The 25563-nt window shown below is 44.6% G+C and overlaps 1 protein-coding gene across 2 annotated transcripts in view; it reads right to left on the minus strand.

The window, feature by feature from the left end:
- The window catches only part of CFAP90 (cilia and flagella associated protein 90), a 26570-nt gene continuing 1007 nt past the window's right edge, over positions 1–25563 (minus strand). Inside the window, exons 2-6 of one of the 2 annotated variants that reach the window (XM_054487693.2) lie at positions 24010–24201; positions 19880–19993; positions 19404–19677; positions 3943–4059; positions 1–514 (exon numbers count right to left, since the gene is read on the minus strand). In XM_054487693.2, the coding sequence (XP_054343668.1) occupies positions 335–514; positions 3943–4059; positions 19404–19677; positions 19880–19902 (594 nt within the window). In that variant the 5' untranslated portion in view covers positions 19903–19993; positions 24010–24201 and the 3' untranslated portion in view covers positions 1–334. Of the gene's footprint in view, positions 515–3942; positions 4060–19403; positions 19994–24009; positions 24202–25563 lie in introns of both variants that reach the window. The other variant, XM_054487692.2, reaches the window with a different exon arrangement.

Here is a 25563-nt window from a genome sequence, read left to right on the forward strand (position 1 = left end):
TTACCGAGGGGAAACAAAGTTTTCATTTTATTCAGGTGCTCACAATGAATCGGTCTTCAGATTCATTTGATCAAAAATAATTCCAGTTGAAAATCATCACATCAGAGACTCTTCACATGTACCAAAGGTGTTGTTGGTCAGGCTCCTAACCCCAGCAACCTGAGGGAGGCTGCTAAAGTGTTCATGTGTCCCACTGTAGAGATGCAACACAGGCATAGCCAAGCTCCTAGGTGTCATGAGAAGGGGAAAGCAGGCTCCAGACGCCACTTTCTCTCCATGCAACCTTGCCAGCCCACAGGGTATCATGACATGCCCTGTGGGCCACAGGGATGCTTCAGGCTGGAGCAATGTGCCCAAAGCCGGGTTCCTTGAGGCTGGGGATGTCGTTCTTCCTGTAGAAGTCAGCCTGCACGTGGTTGGCGTGGCCAAAGTCCCGGTTTAGGGGCTCAATGGGCTGATTGATGCGCTTCCCATAGACAGAAGACGTCAGCACTCCAACCCGCCTCTCCTGTTCCTGGTGAAAGTTATCAAAGCACATAGCACCACTGCATTCGCCAGCACAGCTCACCCGTGCATCCATCAGCCTGGGTCCTGGGAGCTTTTCCTGCCTGGGTCCCGCCACGGTAGACCAAGAGGGAACTTCCACGCTGAAGCCAGGGCCTTCACAGGGAAGTAGCCTATGGCGGGGAATCATGGAATTTGCTAGAAGGCTGGCTGGTGTATTCATTGGACATGTTGGGAAACTGTGCCGGACCATTTGCTCTACCTGTTTGTCCCTGTGCTCTTCCTGGTCATTTCCCAGCTCCTGCTGCTGCTGGTCTCTCCCCACCACCCAGATCCTGGCTCAGATGTCCAGGTCCTCCCTGGCCCCTCCCCTCCCCAGCTCCCTGCTCATCCCTCTCACTTTCCCCATCTTACATCCTCACATGGCTTCCTCTTCCCACATACCACTCATCACTACCTAGAATTTGCTCATCATGTCTTTTTTTTTCTTTTCTTTTGAGAAGGAGTCTTGCTGTCGTCGCCCAGGCTGGAGTGCAATGATTAGATCTCGGCTCACTGCAACCTCCGCCTCCCAGGCTCAAGCAATTCTCCTGCCTCAGCCTCCCGAGTAGCTGGGATTACAAGCGTGCACCACCATGCTCAGCTAATTTTTGTATTTTTAGTAGAGACGGGGTTTCACCATGTTGGCCAGGCTGCTCTCAAACTCCTGACCTCAGGTGATCTGCCCACCTCGGCCTCCCAAAGTGCTGGGATTACAGGTGTGAGCCACCGCACCCAGCCCATGATTTCTTTGCCTTTTTCTCTCTTCCTTCAGGAATGGCAGCTCTGAGAGGGCTTTTTTCTGAAAAACTACGTGCCACAGTTTTCTCCTGAGGAAAACACTAACTTTGCATCAACTTAGAATGCACACATGTGCTGGTTACAGTGGCTTGGTAACTAAACTTGGAAGAAGTGTTTTCATGTGTGCAATTTCAGCTCTGCAAGACCAACTTTTCTAGAAAAATTATGAAAGCCAGGACTCAGAGGTTAAGCAGAGACTTGTTTTATCTGTTGAAGGGAATGTCTTAGCTTTGCTGTCCTTAAATTGTTAAATTCTAAAGAACCAAACAACAATATCAAGAAAAATACACAATGACATGACTGAATAGAGGGAACTATAATAGTACGTTAGCCTTAGCTTCTTGGCACAAAAAGAGGAGAGCTGCATAAAGAAAATTACATAAAGCAGCTGAGCACAATATTAAATATATATGTGTATGTGCACACATACACACACATGCATGTACACACATATGTACACTCATGTACATGCATACAATATACATATGTGCATGATATATATACATGTATTCACACATATATACACACATAATATATACACATCCACCTACATATGCACATATGCATGCATCTATTCACACATTTACACACATTCACAAGCAGGCACACACACATGCACACACATATACACACATATATAATAGATACACACATACACACATGCATATACACAAACACATGCACACATATATACACATAGGTACACATATGCCCACACACAAACATATGTACACATATACAAATATACATATCTGTATATACATATACACACATATATACATACACACGTACACACATGTATGCCTATATACATGCATACACATATACACAACAGTCATGTGCCACATGACATTTTATTCAATGATGGATCTCATATATGACGATAGTCCCGTAAGGTTATAACATTAAGTTGGTGAAAAAGTAACTGCTGTTTTTGCCATGAAAATGTCAAAACCTAATAGAACTGCAAAATTCCTATCACCTAACTAGTGTTGACATAGTTATCACCTAACAGTTATGACGTAGTTATCATGTCATAACTGTTGTCATGTTGTAGCGCAACACATTCGTCATGTGTTTGGGTGATGTTGGTGAAAATAAACCTACTGTGCGGCCAGTCATATAAAACATAGTACATACAATTATGTACAGCTCCTAGTACTTGACAATAATAATAAATGACTGTTACTGGTTTATGTATTTATTCTACTTTTTATCACTATTTTAAGAGTGTACTCCTTCAACTTATTTTTAAAAGTTAACTGTAAAACAACCTCAAGCGGGTTCTTTAGGAGGGATTCCAGAGAAGACATTGTTAGCCTACGAGATGACAGCTCCATGCGTGTTGCGTGACATCGCTTTTGAAGACCTTCCAGTGGGACAAGATGTGGAGGTGGAAGGCAGTGATACTGATGATCCTGACCCTGTGTAGGCCTAGGCTAAGGTGTGTGTTTGTGTCTTAGTTTTTAACCAAAAACTTTAAAACCTTAAAAAAATTAAAAATAGACACCTTATAAGATCTAAAGAAAAAATATTTTTGTACAGCTGTACAGTGTGTTTGTGTTTTAAGCTAAGAGTTACTACAAAAGAGTCATAAAATTTTTAAAATTAAAAAGTTTATAAGGTTAAGAAGTTACAGTAAGCTAAGGTTAATTTATTATGGAAGAAAAAAATTTAAAATAAATGTAGTGTAGCCAAAGTGTACAGTGCTTATGAAGTCTACGGTAGTGTACAGTAATGTCCTAGGCCTTCACATTCACTCACCACTCACTCTCTGACTCACCCAGAGCAACTTCCAGTCCTGCAAGCTTCATTCATGGTAAGTAAATGATACATAAGTGTATTATTTTTTATCTTTTATACTATATTTTTACTGTACCTTTTTATGTTTAGATACAAAAATACTTACCATTGTGTTATAATCATTAACAATATTTTATACGGTAACACGCTGTACAGATTGGTTGCCTAGGAGCAATAAGCTGTAGCATATGGCCTAGGTGTGGAGTTAGCTATGGCATCTAGGTTTGGGTTAAGTACACTCTGATGTTCACCCAATGACAAAATCGCCTAGCAGTGAATTTCTCCGAATGAATTTCTCAGAATGAATCCCTGTTGTTAAGCAATGAATGACTGTACATACACCGTCCCACCACACACACACACACACACACACACACACACGTACAAGCATACCTCAGAGATATTGCAGGTTTGGTTCTAAACCACGGCAATAAATATCACTATTAAGTGAATCATACAAACGTTTTGGTGTTCCAGTGCATATACAAGTTACCTTTACACTATACTATAGTATATTGAGTGTGCAATAGCATTATGTCTGAAAAATGTACAGATCTTAATTTGTAGATACTTTACTGTTAAAAAATGCTGACACAGAGATATGAAGTGAGCACACGCTGTTGGAAAAATGGCACCAATAGACTTACTTGACATAAGGTTGCCACAAACTTTCAATTTGTAAAAAAATACAGTATCTATGAAGCCCAATAAAGTGAAATGTAATAAAACTAGATATGCCTGTATAAAGTTTTGGTAATCTGTTGACAACTTGTTAATATTCTGTCTTAATATTACCTCTTCATTAACACGAAGTCCCAGACTTTTTGCATGTTCTCTGTCATCTCGGTGCAACTTCTGATCATAATCTAGGCGCCTCTTAAAAACACAATCATAGAGGGAAATAATTCCTGTCTAGGAAAAAAAAGAGAAAGAAAGCCATGGGTTAATTTGAAGGCTGGGTCATTGAGGCCCGATGGAGCACAGATGCCAGTTCTTTCCCAAGGGAGTCTGGAGGTGCATGTGGTGAGTATGTGGTAGGAAAGGTCACCTCACCAAGCAGAACCAGCTGTGACGTGGAACAGGGAGAAGCCCAGGCCTCACCAGCAAGAGAAGGTTGCTAAGAGGCCCAGTATGAAGCAGGGACATTTTCATGGCACTTCTCAACTTTCCCCTCCCTTGTTGAGAGAGGTGGCTCCCCAAGCTGTCTTGCTGTCTGACTACATTGCTAGAGCTCAAACTTTAAAATAAAAATGTATCTTAGTCCATTCAGGCTGCTATAACAAAATACCATACAGACTGGGTGACTTATAAGCAACAGCAGTGTATTTCTCACAGTCCTGGAGACTGTGAAGTCCAAATTCAAGGCCCTGTGAGATTGGATATCAGGTGAGGGCTCAATTTATGATTCACAGATGATGTCTTCTCCCTGTATCCTCATATGCTGGAAAGGCAAACAAGCCCCCTCAGGCTTCTTTTATAAGGGCACTAATTCCATTTATGAGAGCTCTACCCTCAGGCCTAATCCCCTTCCAAAGGCCTCACCTCCCAATACCACCACATTGGGAGTGAGGCTTCAACATATGAATTTGGGGAGACACAAACATTCAGACCATAACAAAATGACATCTCTAAGGTTATATATGTGTGTACTTTTCCCTCATTTCTACTTGTCTTGTGTTCTCAAATTTTCTATAATAAGCTTGAGCTTCTTTGAAAAACAAACAATACCTACATACTAGGATAATGAAACTTAACAGGAGTCACCCTTTAAGTTGCTAGTGCAGGAGCCAAGGGCAGATGTTTTCTCTGCCTTCTGAAGGTTGCCTGAAAATCAACTGACAGAAGGGAGATTAAAAGAAGAAAGGGCATACACATTTTTATTAATGTGCATAGGAGACATCTCAGGGTGATTACCCCACCACACCATGGGCTACAGATGCTTGTATAGCCTTCTTCATACGAGAAAGGAAGATGGGGAAATGCGGATGATTTTAGGGAGGTAGTAAGTTATTTTTAGGGGGATACAATGGGCTTGGAGAAGATACAATGGTCTGGGAGAAAGTCTGTTTGGCCCACAGAGCAGACGATGGTCTGTGACAAAAGTCTGTCCAGGTGTCTTAACAGACTTCAACCTGTCTTCCCATGACATGAATGCAGCTAATGAAAACTCACGGAAGGTACCAGGGGTCATTGCTTTCTTCTTTGGTGAGTCTAGACTTTAGGCAGATAAGCGAACTTTAGAGATCAACTTCATCAAGTGCTTTGGGAGAGACAAACCATTGAGAGACAAGAACCAGGGGCGGGGGTAGGGGATGGTCAGAGAGACCTTGAGCCTTCTTCTTGAGGCCAGAGTGTCAGAGTGGCATATTTTGGTGTATTGGTTCCTGAACTCTAACACTAGCCGAGTGTCAGAGTAGCATATTTTGGTGTATTGGTTCCTGAACTCTAACACTAGCCAAGAGTCAGGCTGTCTATGTGCAAACCCCTCTCTTGAGAGATAAAAGTATTTTTTCTTTAATCATATGTGATAAGTGTAACACTTGGTAATCCATATATATATGAATACGTATATTATATATAATATACACGTATATATCATACATATGTAATTTACATACACACACAGCTCTGATGGATTAGAAAATGACCCATTAACAGAGCTATTATCTGTATTATCTCCATTTTATCATCCCAACTTTTTCTGAGTACAAAAGAAAATCTTCCTTGTTCGGTATCTAGTAAAAGAAAAAAGAATGCATGTGTTAGCTGGTCTTTAATCTTCACCTTGTAAGTGAGGCTTGTCATTTATGTTATTCCAGCTGCCTTAAATCTTCCAGCAGCAAACTCAGACATGTCTCTGTGGAATTTGGGAGCATTAGGTCTCTAGCTTATGCTTGGTTGGTTTTGTTTTTATTTTTTTCCCAGACAGTGATGCTAGAATGATTCCCTCCAACAGAAGGATACAGAGGTGGAAGTAGGCAGTGAAAAGGATGAAAGACTTACATGTAGTATGTTGGAAAACACGTAATGCCCACTCACACTGACTGCAGGAACTTGGCACTCTGGCCAGTAATGGGAATAACTAGAGCATAACGTAGTTTTGGCCAATCCTTAGCAAATCATTCATAGATCATCTGTCATGTGCAACATGCTGTGCTCCTGCTGAGGGAATTTAGAAGATAACTCAGACGTGGCTACTGTCCTTACTCAATGAACCATCTAGTAAGGAAACAACATGGTCTTTAAGAATTATTACTTTAAGATTCATAAGAATTCCAACAGCAACATGTGTAAGGCCCCTGGCCAGCCATGGCAGGGATCCTGGTGTGTCTTAGTTCAGAGTCACTCTAATCGGCTTGAAGGAGGAAAGCAACCTCCAACCAGGAGCTGTGGCTTCTGCCTCTGTGCCTCTGCTGGCCATTTTATGAGTTCGCCAGACACAAGCATCTCTTATCATTGTCTTCAGTCTCGCTCAACTTCTGGACGTGTTCACGTCAAACCATCCTGGCCCTCATGTCTCCTGATGGCAACCTACCCTATAGCTATGTACCCATAGAATTTTTTAAAAGCCTGAATCAATGGAGAATTGATAAGCCATTCAACATTTAGTATTGTGACAATTGGCTAGTTTTTTGGGCCTTCACGTCACATTATAGCCAAAAGTAAATTCTGGATGATGAGAAAAATAAGAGAAAAAGAAAACCCATTAGAAAACTCATACACATGAAAACAATAGGAAAAATGTCAGAAAATATCAATCACTTTGACTACATACAAATTAGACATCTGCTTATCAAATAAAATGAAAACTTTAAAACATTTTAAGACATGATAGAGAAATCTCGATATCTTTAATATCCATAACAGAGGCAGCTGTTGGTGCAGAAGCTAATTTGCTGCTGGCCTGCAGAGGCTAAGCAAACATTTTTGGGATGGGCCACCCAGTAACACACAGGAAGCCCAAGTATACCACACACATTCTGCAAGGATGAGGGAGGATAAATTCTCCAGAGTAAAAACATTGCCATCCAGACCTTTCCTTTGAGATTCAGAGCCACTGGCCAGCCAATAGCATGGTCTCCATCACCCCCATGCCACTCCACATATGCCCAATATTTTAAGGGATTCAATAGTAGCCAGGCTTTTGCTCATCATCTAGCTGTTCTATTGCCTTTGGAATCCCTCCTGACCTTGCTGACCCCGTTCCATGCATTTTGGGGAGAACAGCTGCAGTGTCCAACATGAAGACCTAGTCTCTAGAACTGAACCCCTGGGAGAAAGCTACACCCACGGCCAGGAAGCACTCTCTCCTCCTGCACCCTGAGAACCTTGTGGCAAAGTGGAGTTGTCTGGTGGCCCCTCAAACCCTATAATGCTCCTTGCAGGTGGGCAGCCACCCTCACCCAGTGTATTAGTCTGTTTTCATGCTGCTGATAAAGACATACCCAAGACTGGGCAATTTATAAAAGAAAGAGGTTTAATGGACTTAACAGTTCTGCGTGGATGATGTGTGGGGAGGCCTCACAATCATGGCAGAAGGTGAAAGGCACTTCTTACATGGTGGCAGCCAGAGAGAGAGCTTGTGCAGGGAAACTCCCCTTTTTAAAACCATCAGATCTCATGAGACTCATTCACTATCACAATAACAGCACAGGAAAGACCCACCCCAACAATTCAATCACCTCATACTGGGTTCCTCCCACGACACATGGGAATTGTGGGAGTTACAATTCAATATGAGATTTGGGTGGCGACACAGCCAAACGATATCATCCAGGTCTGAGGGACAGCCCCCCGAGTGGGTGGCACGAACAGCAGGGAAAATAGATCCTCCAGTGGCTGCCTGGTCTTGTATTTTCTTCTGCACAGTGCTTTTAATCAGGTCCAACCCTCCTGAACTGAGTGAGCCCCTACTGGGGTGCTTGGATTATCCTGGGAGAAAAACTCTGAAGAAGGAAGAATGGACTTAAGAATAGAATGAGAATGCAATTACTGTTATCAGAATGAGAAAGGATATGTTCATTCATTTTGTTCCCTATATTAAGAAGTCCAGTGTAATATGCAACTTCACAGAGAAAATGCCTATTTCTTCTCATTCTAATCAGGTCTCCTAAAACACTATAAAAGTAACCACTATGAGCAGCCATGCCTGCCTCACAATCCCTGGATTAGTTGCCAAAAGTCTTCTACATCTTAGTGTTTACTAGGACTCTCACTGCTTGTGGGTGTGGAGTGATCAGAATCTTAGCAAGCTTATTTTTGTGCAGATTTTGCATATTCAGAACTTTCCAGAGTAAAAGTGAATTTTTCTATCATTGAAAAATAAGGACCAAAAAAAATAAATTCATCAGCAGGCAGGCAGCCTCGCTTTGAAATGTGACTATCCATTTTCAATAACTAATCAAACTGAAAATCTGCCTTTTCCCTGGATTTTAATTATTAATCTTTCTTTTTTTTCTTTTATTCTTGTATGGCTTGAAGCAAAATGATACTAATAAAAACCAAATGGGATTTAGATGCTATCATAAGACAGAGTTGCTGAAATTACTGAAATTTTGCCATTAAAATCCCTCAAGGAATTGTCTGTTTCACAGATGATGTTCCCTTAAAAAAAAAAAAAAGAGAAAATACCCATTTTTTACCTTGTGGTCTCTCCCTTTGTGTTTTGAATGTTGTTAAAATGTAGCATGGCCTTAGCCTGCTCATGGTGCTTGATCACCTACCCTCAGTTTCCCTCACAGTGACCTCCACCCCGATCCTGAGAAATTGCTCTGGTCCACAGGCCTGGGCGGATGCCGTGGGTAGAGTGGAGGCCTCCAGTTTTCAACCTCCACAGCACATTAGGCCTACTACTGTGCAAGACACTATGCCAGGCTCCAGGACAGAAATGGGGAGTCCCTACCTTAAAAGAGCCCACAGACTGAGAAGAGAAATTAACCCATTAGTTATGAACCACAGAAAAATATAAATGGAATAAGAGAGGTGTGCACAAAGCACAGTAGCAGAAAAGAATGAATGATGGGCAATTGCTTGGGCCGGGGGTAGGAAGTGCAGGTGACTGAAGGTGAGACGGGAGACCGCACCACACTGCTGTAGTTAGAACCACTGCCGAACAACCTCACTGGATGTGATCAGCTGACTTGTGTCCTCCAAGCATTCACATGTTGAAGTCCTAACCCCCAAGAACTCTGAATGTGACCTTATTTGGAATAAGGTAATCGAAGATATAGTTAATTAAGGTGAGGTCATCCTGGAGTAGGGTAGACCTCCAAGCTAATATGACTGATGTCGTTATTGAAAGGAGAAATTTGGACATGAACATTCAGAGGGAAGATGATGTGAAGAGACACTGGGAGAAGATGGCCGTCAACAAGCCAAGGAGAGAGGCCTGGAACAGAGCCTTCCCCTCACAGCCCCTAGAAGGAACCAATCCTGCTGAATTGCAACAAAGCAAAAATCGACATATAGTATCTAATTAAACTTCAGACCTCTGCACAGCAAAAGAAACTATGAACTGCATAAACAGACAACCTACAGAATGGGAGAAAATTTTTGCAACCAATGTATCTGACAAAGGTCTAATATCCAGCATCTACAAGAAACAAATTTACAAGAAAAAAAAACCCCGTTAAAAATTGGGCAAAGGACATGAACAGACACTTCTCAAAAGACATACATGTGGCCAACAAACATACGAAAAAAAGCTCAACATCACTGATCATTAGAGAAACGCAAATCAAAACCACAATGAGATACCATCTCACTCCAGTCAGAATGGATATTGAAAAGTCAAAAAACAACAGATGCTGGTGAGGTTGTGGAGAAAAAGGAATGCTTATACACTGTTGGTGGGAGTGTAAATGAATTCAACCATTGTGGAAGACAGTGTGGTGACTCCTCAAAGACCTGGAGGCAGAAATACCATTCAACCCAGCAACCCCATTACTGAGTATACACCCAAAGGAATAGAAATCATTCCATTATAAAGACACATGCACATGTATGTTCAATGTAGTACTACTCACAATAGCAAAGATATGGAGTCAACCTAAATGCCCATCAATGATAGACTGGATAAAGAAAATGTGGTACACATACACCACAGAATATTATGCAGCCATAAAAAGGAATGAGATCACATCCTTTTCAGGGACATGGATGGAGCTGGAGGCCATCATCCTTAACAAACTAACACAGAAACAGAAAACCAAATCCCGCATGTTCTTACTTATAAGTGAGGGCTAAGTGATACAAACATAGGGACACATGGGGGGCGGGCAACACACACTGGGGCCTGTCAGAGGACGGGAGGTGGGAAGAAGGAGAAGATCGGGAAGAATAGTGAATGGATGCTGGGCTTACCACCTGGGTGATGGGATGATCTGTACAACCCACCATGGCATACGTTTACATATGTAACAAACCTGCATATCCTTCACAAATTAAAAGTTGGAAATTAGAAAAAAAAATCCTGGTAACACCCAGCTTTCAGGCTTCTAGCCTCCAAAACTAAGAGAGAAGAAATTTCTGTTGTTTTAAGCCATCAAGTCCATGGTACATTTTATGGTAGCCCAGGCAAACACACTTGGCAAGAAGTAGCCATCATGCCCCATGACTCCTCCCAACCTGAGAAGCACTCTTACTCCCGGAAGTTGCACACACTCTCACACAAATAACTGGGGTAAGTTTTTGAGCAAACTGGGGCCCTAGTCCTTTATTTTCTCCTCCCTTTCAGACTGTTTAAAGCATTAATTCACTCTCCACCATAAGGTTGGACTAGTAAGTTCTGTAAGAAAGAAAAAAAAAAAAGAGAAAAAAATTAATACCTTTTGTCATGTAATTGTGGCAGGGGTAATGCTATGTGCTCATCAAACATACTACCTCTTCCAGAACAAGCAGAAGATGCATTTCCCAGTTTCCCTCACAATTAGGCTGGGGCCAGGAATGTGGGTGACTCCAATAAATACTACTTCTAGTCCTGGTCCATAAAAAACTCCCAGGCAGCCCTCCAAACCCCCTCTCCCCACTCACAGGCTAATAAATTCAGAGCATCCAATAAATGACTCTAAAGTCCCAAAAACTTCTAGGCCCTAGTAATAGTGAAACCATGAAAAAGAAGGCACTTGGATTTCCAAGCAATTGCACTAAGAGCCTCCCTGGAGAAACATAAATGTTGGGCTATGAATGAGAAAAAAGTAAGCCTCTATGATGTCATGGTTATTTTGTTAAGCCTGTTGGTGCACTATGTTTAACAACCCACTTTCTGGAGAAAAAAAAAATCTGATTTGTAGTATTTGATGATTTCTGTGGTGTAAATACTTCGATCATGGTCAATTTTAGGCTACCAATTAAATGCAGAGCTTAGAAGAAATGCTAACAGTTGGCTTTTGTGAGTCATATAAGCCAGCTCCAGCACACCGGGGGTTAAGACTCTTTGGGTTTGGGGTGTGTTTCCATAGCACATCCTAGCCCACCTTGTCTGATATGCTAATCAGCCTATGAGTGGGCTACCTCATTTCCTGTCCTCAGAAGCCACAGCACTATGACCTCCTCATCTTGAGGCTTTCCGTGAGTTTGCTTGTCCAGGGATAAACGACCTACTTTTAAAACTGAAAACCCCCAAGGTGATCCAAAACAGTTTCCTTTGATTCATCAGGGCCTCAATTTACTTCTAATAAATCCAGAGCATCTCCTTGGAGGTTTGGTATTGTGTGAAGCTTAATGAGGACATTTTCATTAATTTTAACAGCATTCAAAATTCTGTATCTCTGAGGACTGTTGCTTGCGAAGGACACAATGTTAGGTATTTTTGAAAAGACAATACTCAACTATTCTCTTTGGGTTTTTGTTTTTTCCTGTGGAAAAGATTCTGTGTCCTCTCCTGGTACATTAATATCGCAAGTTTTAGAAATTCTTATGCATTTTCAAATAATCTGGATATTTTACCATTGGACTGAAGTCAAGATAATTCCTCCCTCTGATCTTGTGTCTGTGTCAAATTCTAAGAGTGTTCTGACTCAGAGAGTTCTACATTCATCTATGTGCTCAACTTGTCACCAGTTGGAAATTTGGTGATTGTGGAGTCAATTGTTTTTCCTCTTCCACTGATACCAGCTCCCTACTCACCCCATCACCCCCAGTCCAGCAATTCACAACTCAGGAAGAAACAGTGATCCACAGGGGCTGAAACTCGAATTCAATCTTACATGTTCCTCTTGGTCAAAGTCATTGGGAAAAATGTCTCTTCTTGTGTCATTTGCTTGTACCCCTTAAAAGGGGGTGATTTTGAAAAACTAAGATATGTTATTAAATGAAAAGGGCAAGCTGCAAATATATGTCTAAATTTGTGTGATCTGTGTGTGAATATGTTCTTGTATAAAAAAAATTAGATACGTATCTTGACAAACATGCACTCAAGGAAAAGACACAGAGCACATGCTCACACAGGAGTTTTGATTCATTGGAACATGGATCCCTCACTCGGTGTTTCATACCATGTGAAACGTCTCTGCTAGAACATGCCTGCCTCCCCTTTCCCTCATTCCTCTCTCATACATGGGTTTGCAAGGGAAACTGGGTTTTGGGCTCAGCCCCCCGACCAACCCCTTTTTAAGGAGCTACCTGCCCTGGAGGAAGATATTCAGCCCCATTCCCCCAAGCCCTGAGTTTTCCAAGGGCAGGTCACTGGATAGTGAAAATGCAACTAGAGAAGTAGAGAAGAAACTATAGCCCGCTGCCGTTGTTGATACCAGAGGAGGAGAACGAGGACAGGGATAAGCAAAGCAGCAGATAATCCAAACCAAAACCCCCTATTTAGTCTAAGAAGCAAATTTTGTAAATCGGTGACTTATCCCTTTGTTTTAAAAATTGGCTTTCCGATTATTCATTCCTCATTTGTTCATGCAACAGGTATTTATGGAGTTCCAACTATGAGACAGGCACTCTTTTGATTGCTGAAGACATAGCTGTGATAAAGGTAAATCATTGTCCTCACAAAGCTCACATTTAGTGGGAGAAAACAACAAGATAAGTAAAGAAAATACTTAGCAGGTTAGATACTAATAGGCAAAAGGAGAAAAATAGGCAGGGAGAAGGAAAGAGGGATCCATGCAGAGAGGTCATAATTTCACTGGGCCAGTACAAATTCTTTTGGAAAGACATGTAAGCTTAAGAGTCTGCTGGATAATGGAGAGTTGCCTAGATATTGACAGGCAGATCAGCAACAGAACTGAGTTCACCTTCCTCACACAGCCCCCTTGGAGTGGCTGAGTGTGTGTGGTAAAGGTGCTTGGTTCCTAAGCAGACATGATCCATAGAGGGAGAACCTAGGGAGGCTCATATTGAGCACTGTCTGTATACTGACAGGCCCTTCGGAGATTCCCCTTTGTGCCCCTGGACAGTTAGCATGTGTATTAGTCCATTTTTGCACTGCTATAAAGAACTGCCTAAGACTGGGTAATTTATAAAGAAGAAGATGTTTAATTGACTCACAGTTCTGTATGGCTGGGGAGGCCTCAGGAAACTTACAATCATGGCAGAAGGCAAAGGGGAAGCAAAGACCTTCTTCACGTGCTGGCAGGAGAGAGAGAAAGAGAGCAAAGAGGGAAGTGCCACTTTTAAACCATCAGATTTCCTGAGGACTCACTCACTATCATGAGAACAGCAAGGGGGAAACTGCCCCCATGATCCAATCACCTCCCACCAGGTCCCTGCCTCGACACGTGGTGGTTACAATTGGAGATGAGATTTGCGTGGCGACTTATTGCTAAACCATATCAACATGCATCTGTATAAGGTGCTTGGCTGCATTTGGCAAACGGAAATTCAGTGCTCAGGGAGGTGGAGTCCTTGATGCATAAAGAAACAGTCAGCTTCTGTCCCCAACATACACAGAGAAGAAAAGCCAGCTAATTCCACCAAACCTAAGGTGGGGCCTTTACAGCAAATCCTCACTCGGGACAGAGCTATCCACAAGCCCCCTCAGCATGAGGGAAAGCGGATTCTAAAACCAGTTATAATTGCTTTAAATGCAGCTCTTAGACTTTGAGGAATTTAATCAAAACCTTCATAAAATGGCATTGTCCTTTGACTGCTTTTTCATTTCAGCGGCAGAAATGCTGCACAAGGCAGAAGAAGAAAAAAGTAATTGAAAAAACACCGTTGAACGGAATCTGCTTTGCTGCCGCAGGAACCATATTTTATGGGCAAAGCCCACACTACTAGAACTCTCTAGGGAGCAGTACAGGAGCCGATCACATTTTTGCTGGCAGCTTTAGATGACAAATTTGTCTTACAATTCAGAGGCATTACTGGGGTTTTAAATAAGTGTGCAGCCTTCAGTGAATCCACTCTGTGGGCTCCCTGAAGGGAGCTTCTTCAGAGGATTAGAAGCCACAGATTGACACTCACATTTTGCCTTCACCTGTGTTAATTTCTGACAGCAAACGAGGGTCAGGGATATGAGGTTTGCCACTGGGATCCAGCACTTAGTGAAAAGAAGCTCTAAATAATCACTAACAAAAGCAAATCATAATAATAGCTATACTTACATTGGGCTTACTATGTGCTACTTTGCATTGATTAATTAAAGTCATTCATATAAGACCTCTATGAAGTTGGCACCATTTGCCTTAAAGGTGGGTAGAGTGAAACAGTGTGTGTTAATATGGCAGGTCCACATGGCTGGTCAACATGGAGCCAATATTTTTACCCAGGATGACTCAGCCTGTGCTACCAACTAATCAGTACACACACTACTGTGTGCCACACAGAAATAAACTAAATAGAGTAGTCCCATCAGGCTGCTATAACAAAATACCCATACACTGGGTGATTTATAAACAACAGATGTTCATTTCTCAAGGTTCTTGAGGTTGGGCAGTCCAAGATCAAGGTGCTGGCAGATTCGGTGTCTGGTGAGGGAGCTTTTTCTGGTTGCTACATGGCATGTTCTCATTGAGTCCTCACATGCTGGGAGGGGCGAGGGAGCTCTCTGGAGTCTCTTTAACAAGGGTGATAATACCATTCATGAGGGCTCCACCTTCATGTCCTCATCACTTCCCAAAGGACTGCCTCCTAATACTGTCATGTTGGGGGTTGTGATTTCAATGTATGTATTTGGGGGGAACACAAATATTCAGACCATAGCATTGTCTTAAGGACTAATTCTGTACTGTTTTTACGACTCAGCTTGATTAGGGCCTGAAATTATTCTTCCTCTTACTATTATTATTATCTTTGGGAGACAGAGTCTCACTCTGTCACCCAGAGCGGAGTGCAGTGGTGCAATCTCGGCTCACTGCAACTTCAACCTCCTGTGCTCAAGTGATTCTCCTGCCTCAGCCTCCCGAGTAGCTGGGACTAGAGGCATGGGCCACCATGCCTGGCTAATTTTTGTATTTTAAGTAGAGATGGGGTTTCACCACGTTGGCCGGGCTGGTCTTGATTGAACTCCTGATCTCAAGCGATCCACCCTCCTCGGCCTCCTAAAATAGAGCCTGAAATTATTTACAGTAAATTTAGGTGTAACTGAGTTCTCTAGAAAACCTGTGATGCAGAATTTACCCTCTTTATTCCAAATAGTCTCCAGGTCAGAGAATCAGTTTCTTTGGTCCTGCAGCTGATTAAATCCCAGTTCATATCATCCTGAGGAGTGGATTATTTCCATTGGTAGCTATTTGTCAAATGGGCTTCAAAATGCTTTTGTTATTCTTGTTGCTTTCAAGGCTGTTTTAATTTAGATGTTAACATTTATGTAGCATCATTTTCTTTTGCGTGGTACTAAAGGCCTCAGGACTTGAATTTGTTTGTGACCTCAGTTATCCAAACTGCATGGAAAAAAATTGTTTTTTCAAAAATCCACTTTGCATTAATTTGTTCTAAGTTCCATACCTACCTTCCAGAAGGTAGTGATACATTACAGCAGCGGGTGGGAAACTTTTTCTGTAAAGGGCCAGGTAGTAACTGTTTTGGGCTTTGCAGGTCACATGGTCTCTGCCAAATCTACACAACTCTCTGCGGTAACCACAGACACGCAAACACATAGGTATGAGACTGTGTTCTAGGAAAACTTTATTTATTAAAATAGGCAGCTGGCCAGATTTGGCCAAGGAGCCTCGGTTTACTGATCCCTGCATTAAAGGGACAGATTTCTGGCCCACTCCCAGCGGACCTCCTTCCAAGTGATGGAGTCCCAGTCACTTCACACTTCGGGCATCTCTCTGCCCTTTGGTTAATTTGGTCCCAGGAAGGTGGAGACGTTAATTAGACTGGTAAATGCAAGAATGAACTATGCCTGCCAGGATCAATTTCACCGCCTTTCCCTAGGCAGTAGCTGGCCCACAAGGGATGCAGATTCTGCTCTTTTTCCTGGTGCCCCCATCTTATTTACAGGACCCCTCAAATGGCATTATTACCAATGTTTGTATTCTGTCCAACAGCCAGATGAATTTTATTTCCTTTCAACAAAACAGCATAGAACAAGTTAACACAACAAGGCTGCTTACTTTTTCAGCTGTTTATCTCATGCGGTGCATTACTGCTATGCATTAATCATAAACTGATTGGCAGTCACATGAGTATTGCATACTTAAAATGTAAAATTCATTTAATAAATGAGATTATGTATAGGTAACAGTTCTTTCAAAATATATTGCTCCCAGGAGGAAAAAAATGAAGTCCCTGGTGGCAATGAGATTGGGAACTTACCATTCCCTCGTGTTTCCCTCCTGTCTTAATATTCAGAGGATAATCGAGCCTGGGAGAACAGGCAAACAGGGCTGCAGAGACAGATCTGATTGCAAATGTCCCTTTTCCCCCGTCCTTGTATATTGCTCAAAGCCAAGCAGAGAGGAGCTATCAGATACCAGAGATCCTCCTGGGAACAGGCTGAGGTTTATGGCTGCCGTATTTGCCAGCTGGGGCTGCACAAACTAAGTACCATGGATGAGGTGGCTTAACCAACAGAATTCATTGTCTCACAGTACTGGAACCAGAAGTATGAAATCAAGCAGTTGGCTGTGAAGGAATGCCCTGTTCCAGGCCTTTCCCTGAGGCTTGTAGGCGGCTGTCTTCTCCCTGTGTCCCTTTACATCATCCTCCCTGATGTGGTTTGGCTGTGTCCCTACCCAAATCTCATCTTGAATTGTAGTTCCCATAATTCCCACATGTCCTGGGAGGGACCGTCTGGAGATAATTGAATCATGGGGGCAGTTCCTCCCATCCTGTTCTGGTGGTAGTGAGTTAGTTCTCACAGGACCTGATGGTTTTATAAGGGTCTTCCCTCTTCACTGTGCACTCATTCCTCTTCATGCTGCCACGTGAAGGACATATTTGCATCCCCTTCTGCCATGATTTTAAGTTTCCTGAGTCCTTCCCAGCCATGCTGAACTGTGAGTCAGTTAAACCTCTTTCCTTTATAAATTACCCAGTCTTGGGTATGTCTTTATTAGCAGTGTGAGAAAGGACTAATACATGCATGTCTGTCTCTATATATCCAAATTTCCCCTTTTCTCAAAGACACCAGTCATACTGGAATAGGGCTCATCCTAATGACCTCATTTTAATTTGATTATCTCTGTAAAATTCTATCTCCAAATAAGTTCACATTCTAAGGTACTGCGGATTAAGACTCCAAAACAGAAATTTCAAGGGGACACAATTCAACCGACAGCAGTTGTCTAAACCAGAAACACGATTGCTTCTGTTGGTGAGGCTGTCCAAGAGTGCTTACACTTTATGTGTGGCATGCAGGCCAGTGTGTGCTAACCCAATCAGAAGGGGAATTTATTTAGGGTCTAGGATTGCGGGGGCGGGAGTGGGGGAAAGGAAGGATGCATTTTCTGGGAACACCTTATACACCATGAGGAAACGAACTCCTTCCACCTAGACACCTGGCTAATCTATATCCTCTCTAGCCACTCAAGCCACCAGGACAGCTAGAATTAGAAAGGCCTGTTCCAGTTACGCCTGCAGGCTGAGGGTCCTCAATGAATGCTCCTTTTCAGTAATGACTCCCCTGCCTCTGCATCCTGAGCAAGACAAACTGGGGACATTTAGGCACAATGGTGAGAAGAAAGGAGTAGATGACCCTCAACTGGCTTTGAATTTGCTACTTTTCCTGCCTTTGGCCGCTGGTGGGAGACGCAGGGTGCCCAGTGGCCTTTGCAGTCTCGCAGAGCCTATCCCAGGAAATGCACGGGCCGGTGTGGCCAGGACAGAACAGAGGGACCACTCTCAGTCCAGCCCTCCCTGCAGGCGGCTCGCCAGCTATTCCTTCTGGTCTTCGGTTTGCAGGAGGGCAGACGGTTTCCCGCGCCCTGGACCATCCGGGCGTAGACTCGGCGGCAAGGCCTTGTTTCCTTGCTACCCTGGGCCTGCCGCAGACGGACCCCAGAGGGAGCCGCGCCCAGCCCGCTGGGCCGCCCGGGCTTCCCGCGACCCCCTCCAGACCCCGGGCAGAAAGAGCGCCCTGCTGTCCCGACAGAGCCACTGTGCTTTTGAGGGATCCTGACACCTAGTGGCTCCCGCTCCCTTCGCCGAAGAGCGCCGGGTCCCATCTGAGAATTCCCGCGACCTCCAGCCCCTGATCGCAGCTGAGACACCCATTCGCGCACCCGGCTCCTCCCACATCCTCGTTCCCGGGGCGGGGTTCAGCTGACCCTGGTAGTCGCCTTAGCTGTACTCTTTGGGGTCCAGGCGCCTCGGGCGGGAGCTCACCCTCCCTGTCTCCCCAGCTGACCCTGCCGCGCCCCCTCCATCTCTGCACGCTCCCACCCGGCCCCCTCCACAGGCCGTCCAGCCCCGCCCCTCGGAGCCCACCCCTGGTAGTGAGGCCCTGCCCCCAGGGTCCCTGCCCGAAGGTGCGCTCCTCCTCTAGGGCCCCTCTAAGCTGTGAGGTCTGTCCTCGATCCCTAGCGGTGCGGCCCCTCTCCTCCCAGGGCCCCTCCTTGCTGTGAGCTCCTCTCCTGTCCCCGGCGGCGCATCCCTGCCCCCAGAACCCCTCCCCTAAGGTGAGCCTCGCCCCCAGGCCTCCTCCCTTAAGGTGAACCCCACCCCCAGGCCCCGCCCCTAAGTTGAGCCCCGTCCCCAGGCCTCTTCCCCTAAGATGAGCCCCGCCCTCACGACCTCTCTCCGAGGGAGAGCCCCGCCCCAAGACCCTTCCGCTGGGGATCTCCTCTCCCCCGCTCCTTCGCGGCCGCCCGCCCATGCCCAGCCGCCCAGCCTTCCGGTCTCCGCGCCGCGTCTGCGGTCCTCACCCGCGCCGGGCGGTAGTAGTAGCTGTGCTCTTTGGGGTCCAGGCGCCGCGGCGGGATGTAGCTGAAGGCGGACTGCGCCGAGACGGGCGGCTGCCTGGGCTTGCCCCGCAGCGTGGACGCGGTGGTCTCCTCCTCGTCGTCCTCCATGCCTCCCCCGTCCAGCGCCCCCTCCTTGGCCGCGGTCCGTCCCGCCCGCCCAGGGGCCCAGTCGGAGTCTGCCGGCTTCAGGTTGCTCGGCCCCAGCGTCCAGTTCGCGTCTGTGTTCGGTCGTTGCCTGGAAACCGCCACCTGCCCTGGCGCATTCCCGCTCCAGGGTGGAGCGACCCTCCCCTCCTCCCTCCTGGCCCCTCGACTACACCCGGGGTGGGGTCTCTCCTTCCTTCCTCCTCGGGAGGAGCCCGGCTGGGAGACGCCGCGGGGACTACCCATTTCCAGCCCGCTCACCTTTCCCATGCAGCAGCCCCTGCTTCACTCACTGATCACTCCTTCGCGAGACCATTAGTGACTGAGCACCTAGCGCGTCGTGTGTCAGGAGCTGGAGATCGAGCGTTGAACGGAGCAGGCCTTGTCCACAGGGAGCTTACAGTCGGCTGGACAAGACAGATGAAAGACATGAAGAAGCCAAATGACTTGCCGAGGCTCCAGGGCAGCGCTGTCCAATAGAACCATGATTAGGGCCACGTGTGTCGTTTCTTATTTGACTCAGTAAGTCCAAAACGTTATCATTTCAACAAATGGCACTAGCTGCCTTTGAAGCGCTCGGTGGCCACGTGTGGCTAGCAGTTACAGTATTGGCCAGTGCAGGTGTAAGGCTGCATGAATTTACAGAATCTGGCAGAACTCAGCTGCTGTGGACAGGGCTCTTGCAATCCTTTGCCAATGTGGTTACCTTGGCCCTTGATCGGAATGCTGGGTCAATACCTGCGTTTCGTTTGTTGAAAATGTGTTAAGCTGTGTACCCGTGATTGGTGGGTGCATAGCCAAGAAAAGTTAAAAAAAAAAACAAAACAAAAAACCATGATGACCAAGGCTTGGGAAATGCTTTAGCCAGGGTGCCTGGGAAGGCCAGCCTCGCTGAGGAGGTGGTGTTTGAGATGAAGCATAGCAATAATGAGAAGCCAGTTCTGTGAGTCTGGCAATCCCTTCCAAGCCGACTTGGTCCTCTGAGGCAGAGGCAATCTTGTGTTTGAATGGCAGCAGGAAGTGGGGTGGTGTGGCCTCATGAAGCCAGAAACTGGTAGGAAGTGAAGGTGAACAGATAGGCGGGGGCCTGATGGAGAGATCTTACAGACCATGGAAGGAGCAGTGCCTTGCCTTCTCCCCCACCCCTGCAACTAGGTAGGAATCTCTTGTCTGCCATTCTATGATGCAGGCTGGTGGCTTACGATGCCTCTCTCATTCTGAGGCACCTGGTGATCCACTTGTAGAGGTCTCCAGAGTCCTAGAGATCCTTCTGGGCAGGATTTAAGACATCCCGGTGCCACCACGCTTTTTCTCGCTTTTTTTATTGACATCTGTTTCTCTCATGGGTCCCCATGAGCTTCCTGAGAAACCCATGTGCCTTCTTTGTCCCACTAACACATCTTTTTGCTCCATGGGCAGGCAGAACATGAGTCAGCCATGAGTCAAGGGTCAGACACCTGCCCACCATGTCTCTAAGCCCCAGGGGACCTAGCAACCTCACTGGAGCCACTTGGAGAGGGTGACATATCCCTGGTGCTTGGAGATGGAGCACCATCTCTCCTACATGTGAAGTGAAGGAAAAGGGGCTCTTATTTTTCTCCCATGGGCTGAAGTCATGAAAGGCATGACTCATACTTTTTTGGCCTCATTAAAGCAGCAGCCAAATATGTTTTTTTTTTAAGCCCTTATAATCTACTGCCTCTCTCGACCTCTCTCAATGTCTCCAAAGACACAAGAGAGGTCAACTAATGGTCACAAGATTTTGTAAGCTTTGCATCGGTGACCCGGTATCATACTTTGGAAAGTGAAGGTACTTGAAACCAATTATCTTGGGAATTCAGCTAAAATTGAGACTGAGATAATTTCTTAGTAAAAGAAATAAGTAAAGTTGACACAGTTATACAGATGTGAATCTGCTAACTTCAATTTCAGTAGGTGACATTTTGTCATGTCCTAGACCAAGAGCTCTTGAAGGCAAGGCTACCTACATCTTTTTCTTCTTGGATGGAGATATGGTTAGGCTTTGTGTCCCCACCTTAATCTCATCTTGAATTGTAATCCCCATAATCCCCACATGTCAAAGGAGTGACCAAGTGGAGATAATTGAATTATGGGGGCCGTTTCCCCCATGCTGTTCTTGTGATAATGAGTTCTCACAGGATCTGATGGTTTTATAAGGGGCCCCTTTTGCTAGGTGCTTCTCCTTCCTGCCACCTTGTGAAGAAGGTGCCTTGCTTCCCCTTTGCTTTCTGCCATGATTGTAAGTTTCCTGAGGCCACTCCAGCCATACTGAACTGTGAGTCAATTAAAACTCTCTCCTTTATGAATTACCCAGTCTCAGGTATTTCTTTATGGCAGCATGAGAACAAACTTATACAGATGGCTCAAGTCTGGCATACAGTAGGAACTCAAACATTTGAGTCTGAGACAAGGGCCTGAGTTTATTTGGGAGGTAATTCCAGGGAACAGGAAAGAGGGACCAAGAGGAGTAAGAAGCAGGAGAGACACCAAGGATGCACTACCCAGGTCACTGCTGAGGGCAACTGGTGCATGGCCATGAACGTTTCTGAGGGGCCTGGAGAGGCCTTGAAGAATTGACCCAGAGGATCAACATGGAGGCGTGTTTCATCACTTGCTCCTGTCTGCTCGGTGGAGGCTCACTCCTTCAATTGTTGACTCCTGAACTTGTACGACCACTGCCCCAGGGCCTCACAGTCTCCCCTGCAGTGTCTTGCCTCCTTGGTGTCCGAGGAGCCCTGGGGCTGACAGCAAAAGACAGGGGCATGTACTGGAGGTGAGATGCTTCTTTCATGAGGTGAGTCATAGCCCCACGGAATGGTCCACCAGAGATGAGGGTGGAATGAGATGTGAGGCCCTGAGGATGCAGGGCAGGTTACCAGAGACAGATGAAACCATGGGCAAGGCAGACTTTGGCAATTTTGATTATTAAGAGGCTTTAGTTCCTTTTTTTCAAAATACTCTTTTTAAAAAAGTATTTTCCTATATGATCTTATTATATATTCCCAGGTACATGAGTGGAATATAAGGTCACAGAGTCATACATTTAGGCTCCTCATGTCTGTACTTGTACTCAAAAGTTCTGTGCAGGAGAAGGGGAGGATGAAAGAAGCATGAAAACCTTCCTCTCAAAGGAGGCAAATTAATAGAGTAAGGACACACACTGGGGCTGGGTTAAACATAGTGTATTAGTGAGGGTTCCCTCAAGGGACAGAACTAATAGGATTTATATATATCTATGTAAAGATATATATTATATATATTTTTTATATGGGAGTTTATTAAGGAGTATTAACTCACGTGATCACAAGTTCCCTGTATTAGTTCGTTTTCACTCGCTGATAAAGACATACCCAAGACTGGGATGAAAAGAAGTTTAATTGGACTTAGAGTTCCACATGGCTAGGGAGGCCTCAGAATCATGGCAGGAGGTGAAAGGCACTTCGTACATGGCGGCAGCAAGAAAAAGTGAGGAAGATGCAAAAGTGGAAACCCCTGATAAAACTATCAGATCTCATGAGACCTATTCACTACCACGAGAATATGGGGGAAACCACCTCCATGATTCAAGCTATCTCCCTCGGGGTCTCTCCCACAACACATGGGAATTATGGAGATTTGGGTGGGGACATAGAGCCAAACATATCAGTCCCACAATCAGCCATCTGCAAGCTGAGGAGCAAAGAGGCCAGTCTGAGTCCCAGAGCTGAAGAACTTGAAGTTTGATGTTCAAGGGCAGGAAGCATCCAGCACGGGAGAAAGATGTAGGCTGGGAGGCTAAGCCAGTCTAGTCTTTCACGTTTTTCTGCCTGCTTTTATATTCTGGCATCATTTCCAAGGCATTCAAGCCAAATTGAAGCAAGTCTCTGGATCTGCCCTTTGGTTTAATAGGAAATACAGCAGATAGATACAGAAACAAGTTAGACAACACCAAATCAACAGTGTGGGATATTCTGCAGGGCAATTGATCTAATTTCTCCAATAACTCAATGACATGAAAACCAGGTGAGAAAGAGTGGCAGTTAGAGACATAAGAGACTTCAGTGGTACAATCTCTAAAAGTCATATGTGGACTTTGGATCCTGATTCAAAAACATCAACAGTTAAAAAATATTTTTGAGATAGTACAGGAAATTTAGAATATAGACTAGACATTAAATGATGACAGGGAATAATAACTAATTTTGTTATTTGTAACAATGGCTGAATGGTTAGATAAGAAAAAAATGCTTATCAGTTATAGATGAATACTGAAGTATTTAGGATAAAATAATATGATAGCTTGGATTTCTCTAGAAACATTCCAGTGGAAAAAAAAAAGAAAAAGTTAAAGAATAGATGAAACATGATTGGAAAATTATGGTAATTTTCATGCTGAATAGAGGAACTTGCAAACTTATTATACCTTTTTTTTAGAGATGGGGTTTTGCTCTGCCCCTCAGGCTGGAGAGCAGTGGCATGATCATAGCTCCTGGCCTCAAGTAATCCTCCTGCCGTGGCCTCCCAAAAGCACTGGGAATACAACATGAGCCACTGAGCCAGCTTTTCTTTCAATTCTTATACTTTTCTTTCAATTCTTATGTGTGTTCAAAATTTCCTGTAATACAAGCAAAAACAGTAGGGTTATTAAAAGAGATTGTTTCTTGTAAACATTAGAACCCGAAATATCAGCTCCACCCACACACTCTGAGCACTCTGTATCGGAGACTGTGGGACTGGGAGGGAGATGTTTGCTTTTTCTGGGATGGGATTACAAGTACTGGATGAAGGCAAAATTTCTTTTGATGGAGCCCAACGTGGGGGGAACATCAACATAAAGGCAGGTTTCCTGACTCGTGCAGCAAGGGAGACTGCACACCACAGGAGCCTAGAAACATCGAGTCAAACACAGGACTAGACAGGGCTGTTGTAGGATTTGGGGAGGGGTGAATTCAGGTAAAATTTAATGAAGCTGAGCTGCAGAGACTCAAGCACAGCAAGTTAGTGTGCCAAAGAGTTAACAGTAACCCTGACCTAAGAAGCCGATTCAGGTCCCTCAAAGGGAAGAGAAATGTGGAACGTTGCATGCAAAATTCCCATGTCTAGAGCTCTGCAATTGAGGGGGATATTGAAGCTACTTCTCCATTGGTCAGATTGGCCCATGTGGCTCAGCTCATATAGACAACAGTTAGATGTTCCATTTTACTGATCTGATTTCAAACAACAAAGGCTTTAGAGAACAAAGTTTCTTAGCACTATGTCCTTGATGATAATTAACAAAGGCAGTTGTCAAAGGCTCACAGTGGCACCCCTAGAAGTCCTGACCAGCAAGTTAGCTATGTTCCTTCTTATAGACCATGCCTTACATGAACCTTCACCGCAAGCTGTACGATAAAGTTTAACTGAGAATGAAGGAACACGTGTACCAATAACAATAATCGCATCCGATGTTCACTGAGTATTTACTATTTTCCAGGAATTGGGCTAAACAGCTTACAAGATGTGTCTCATTTCACTATCTACACTAAGTATTTGGACTCCAAATGGGGGTGGGTATATTCCCAGTTTGGGAGATCTCAGCCCTAAGGGGATAATTTGCCTGGTTCCTCACTGAGCCAAGACCCCTCTCTGGATTTGCGCCCATCATCTTCTGGTAGGTATACTTTTTTTTAAAAAAAATTTTATTTATTTATTTATTTTTAGAAGGAACTGACTGCTTCTGTTTTCCCAGAATTCTATCAAATATTTAGCAAGTGTCCACATGTACCCAAGCGATACACATTCCTTACATAGAGGAAGGTAAGGAAAGGTAAAGAAGACTGCCTGTGTTGTTCAGGCAGAACTGTCACCACACTCTTCCACAGCTCCTGCCTGCCTGCCATCTATACACACACTCACAACACACACTCACAACACACACTCAGAGAGGATCCACTCTCCCCTCCAGAGATCTCTAGTTTCAACTGCTGCAGCCCAATCA

Source organism: Pongo pygmaeus, chromosome 4 (assembly GCF_028885625.2).
Source record: "Pongo pygmaeus isolate AG05252 chromosome 4, NHGRI_mPonPyg2-v2.0_pri, whole genome shotgun sequence".
In the NCBI taxonomy this organism is placed as follows: domain Eukaryota; kingdom Metazoa; phylum Chordata; class Mammalia; order Primates; family Hominidae; genus Pongo; species Pongo pygmaeus.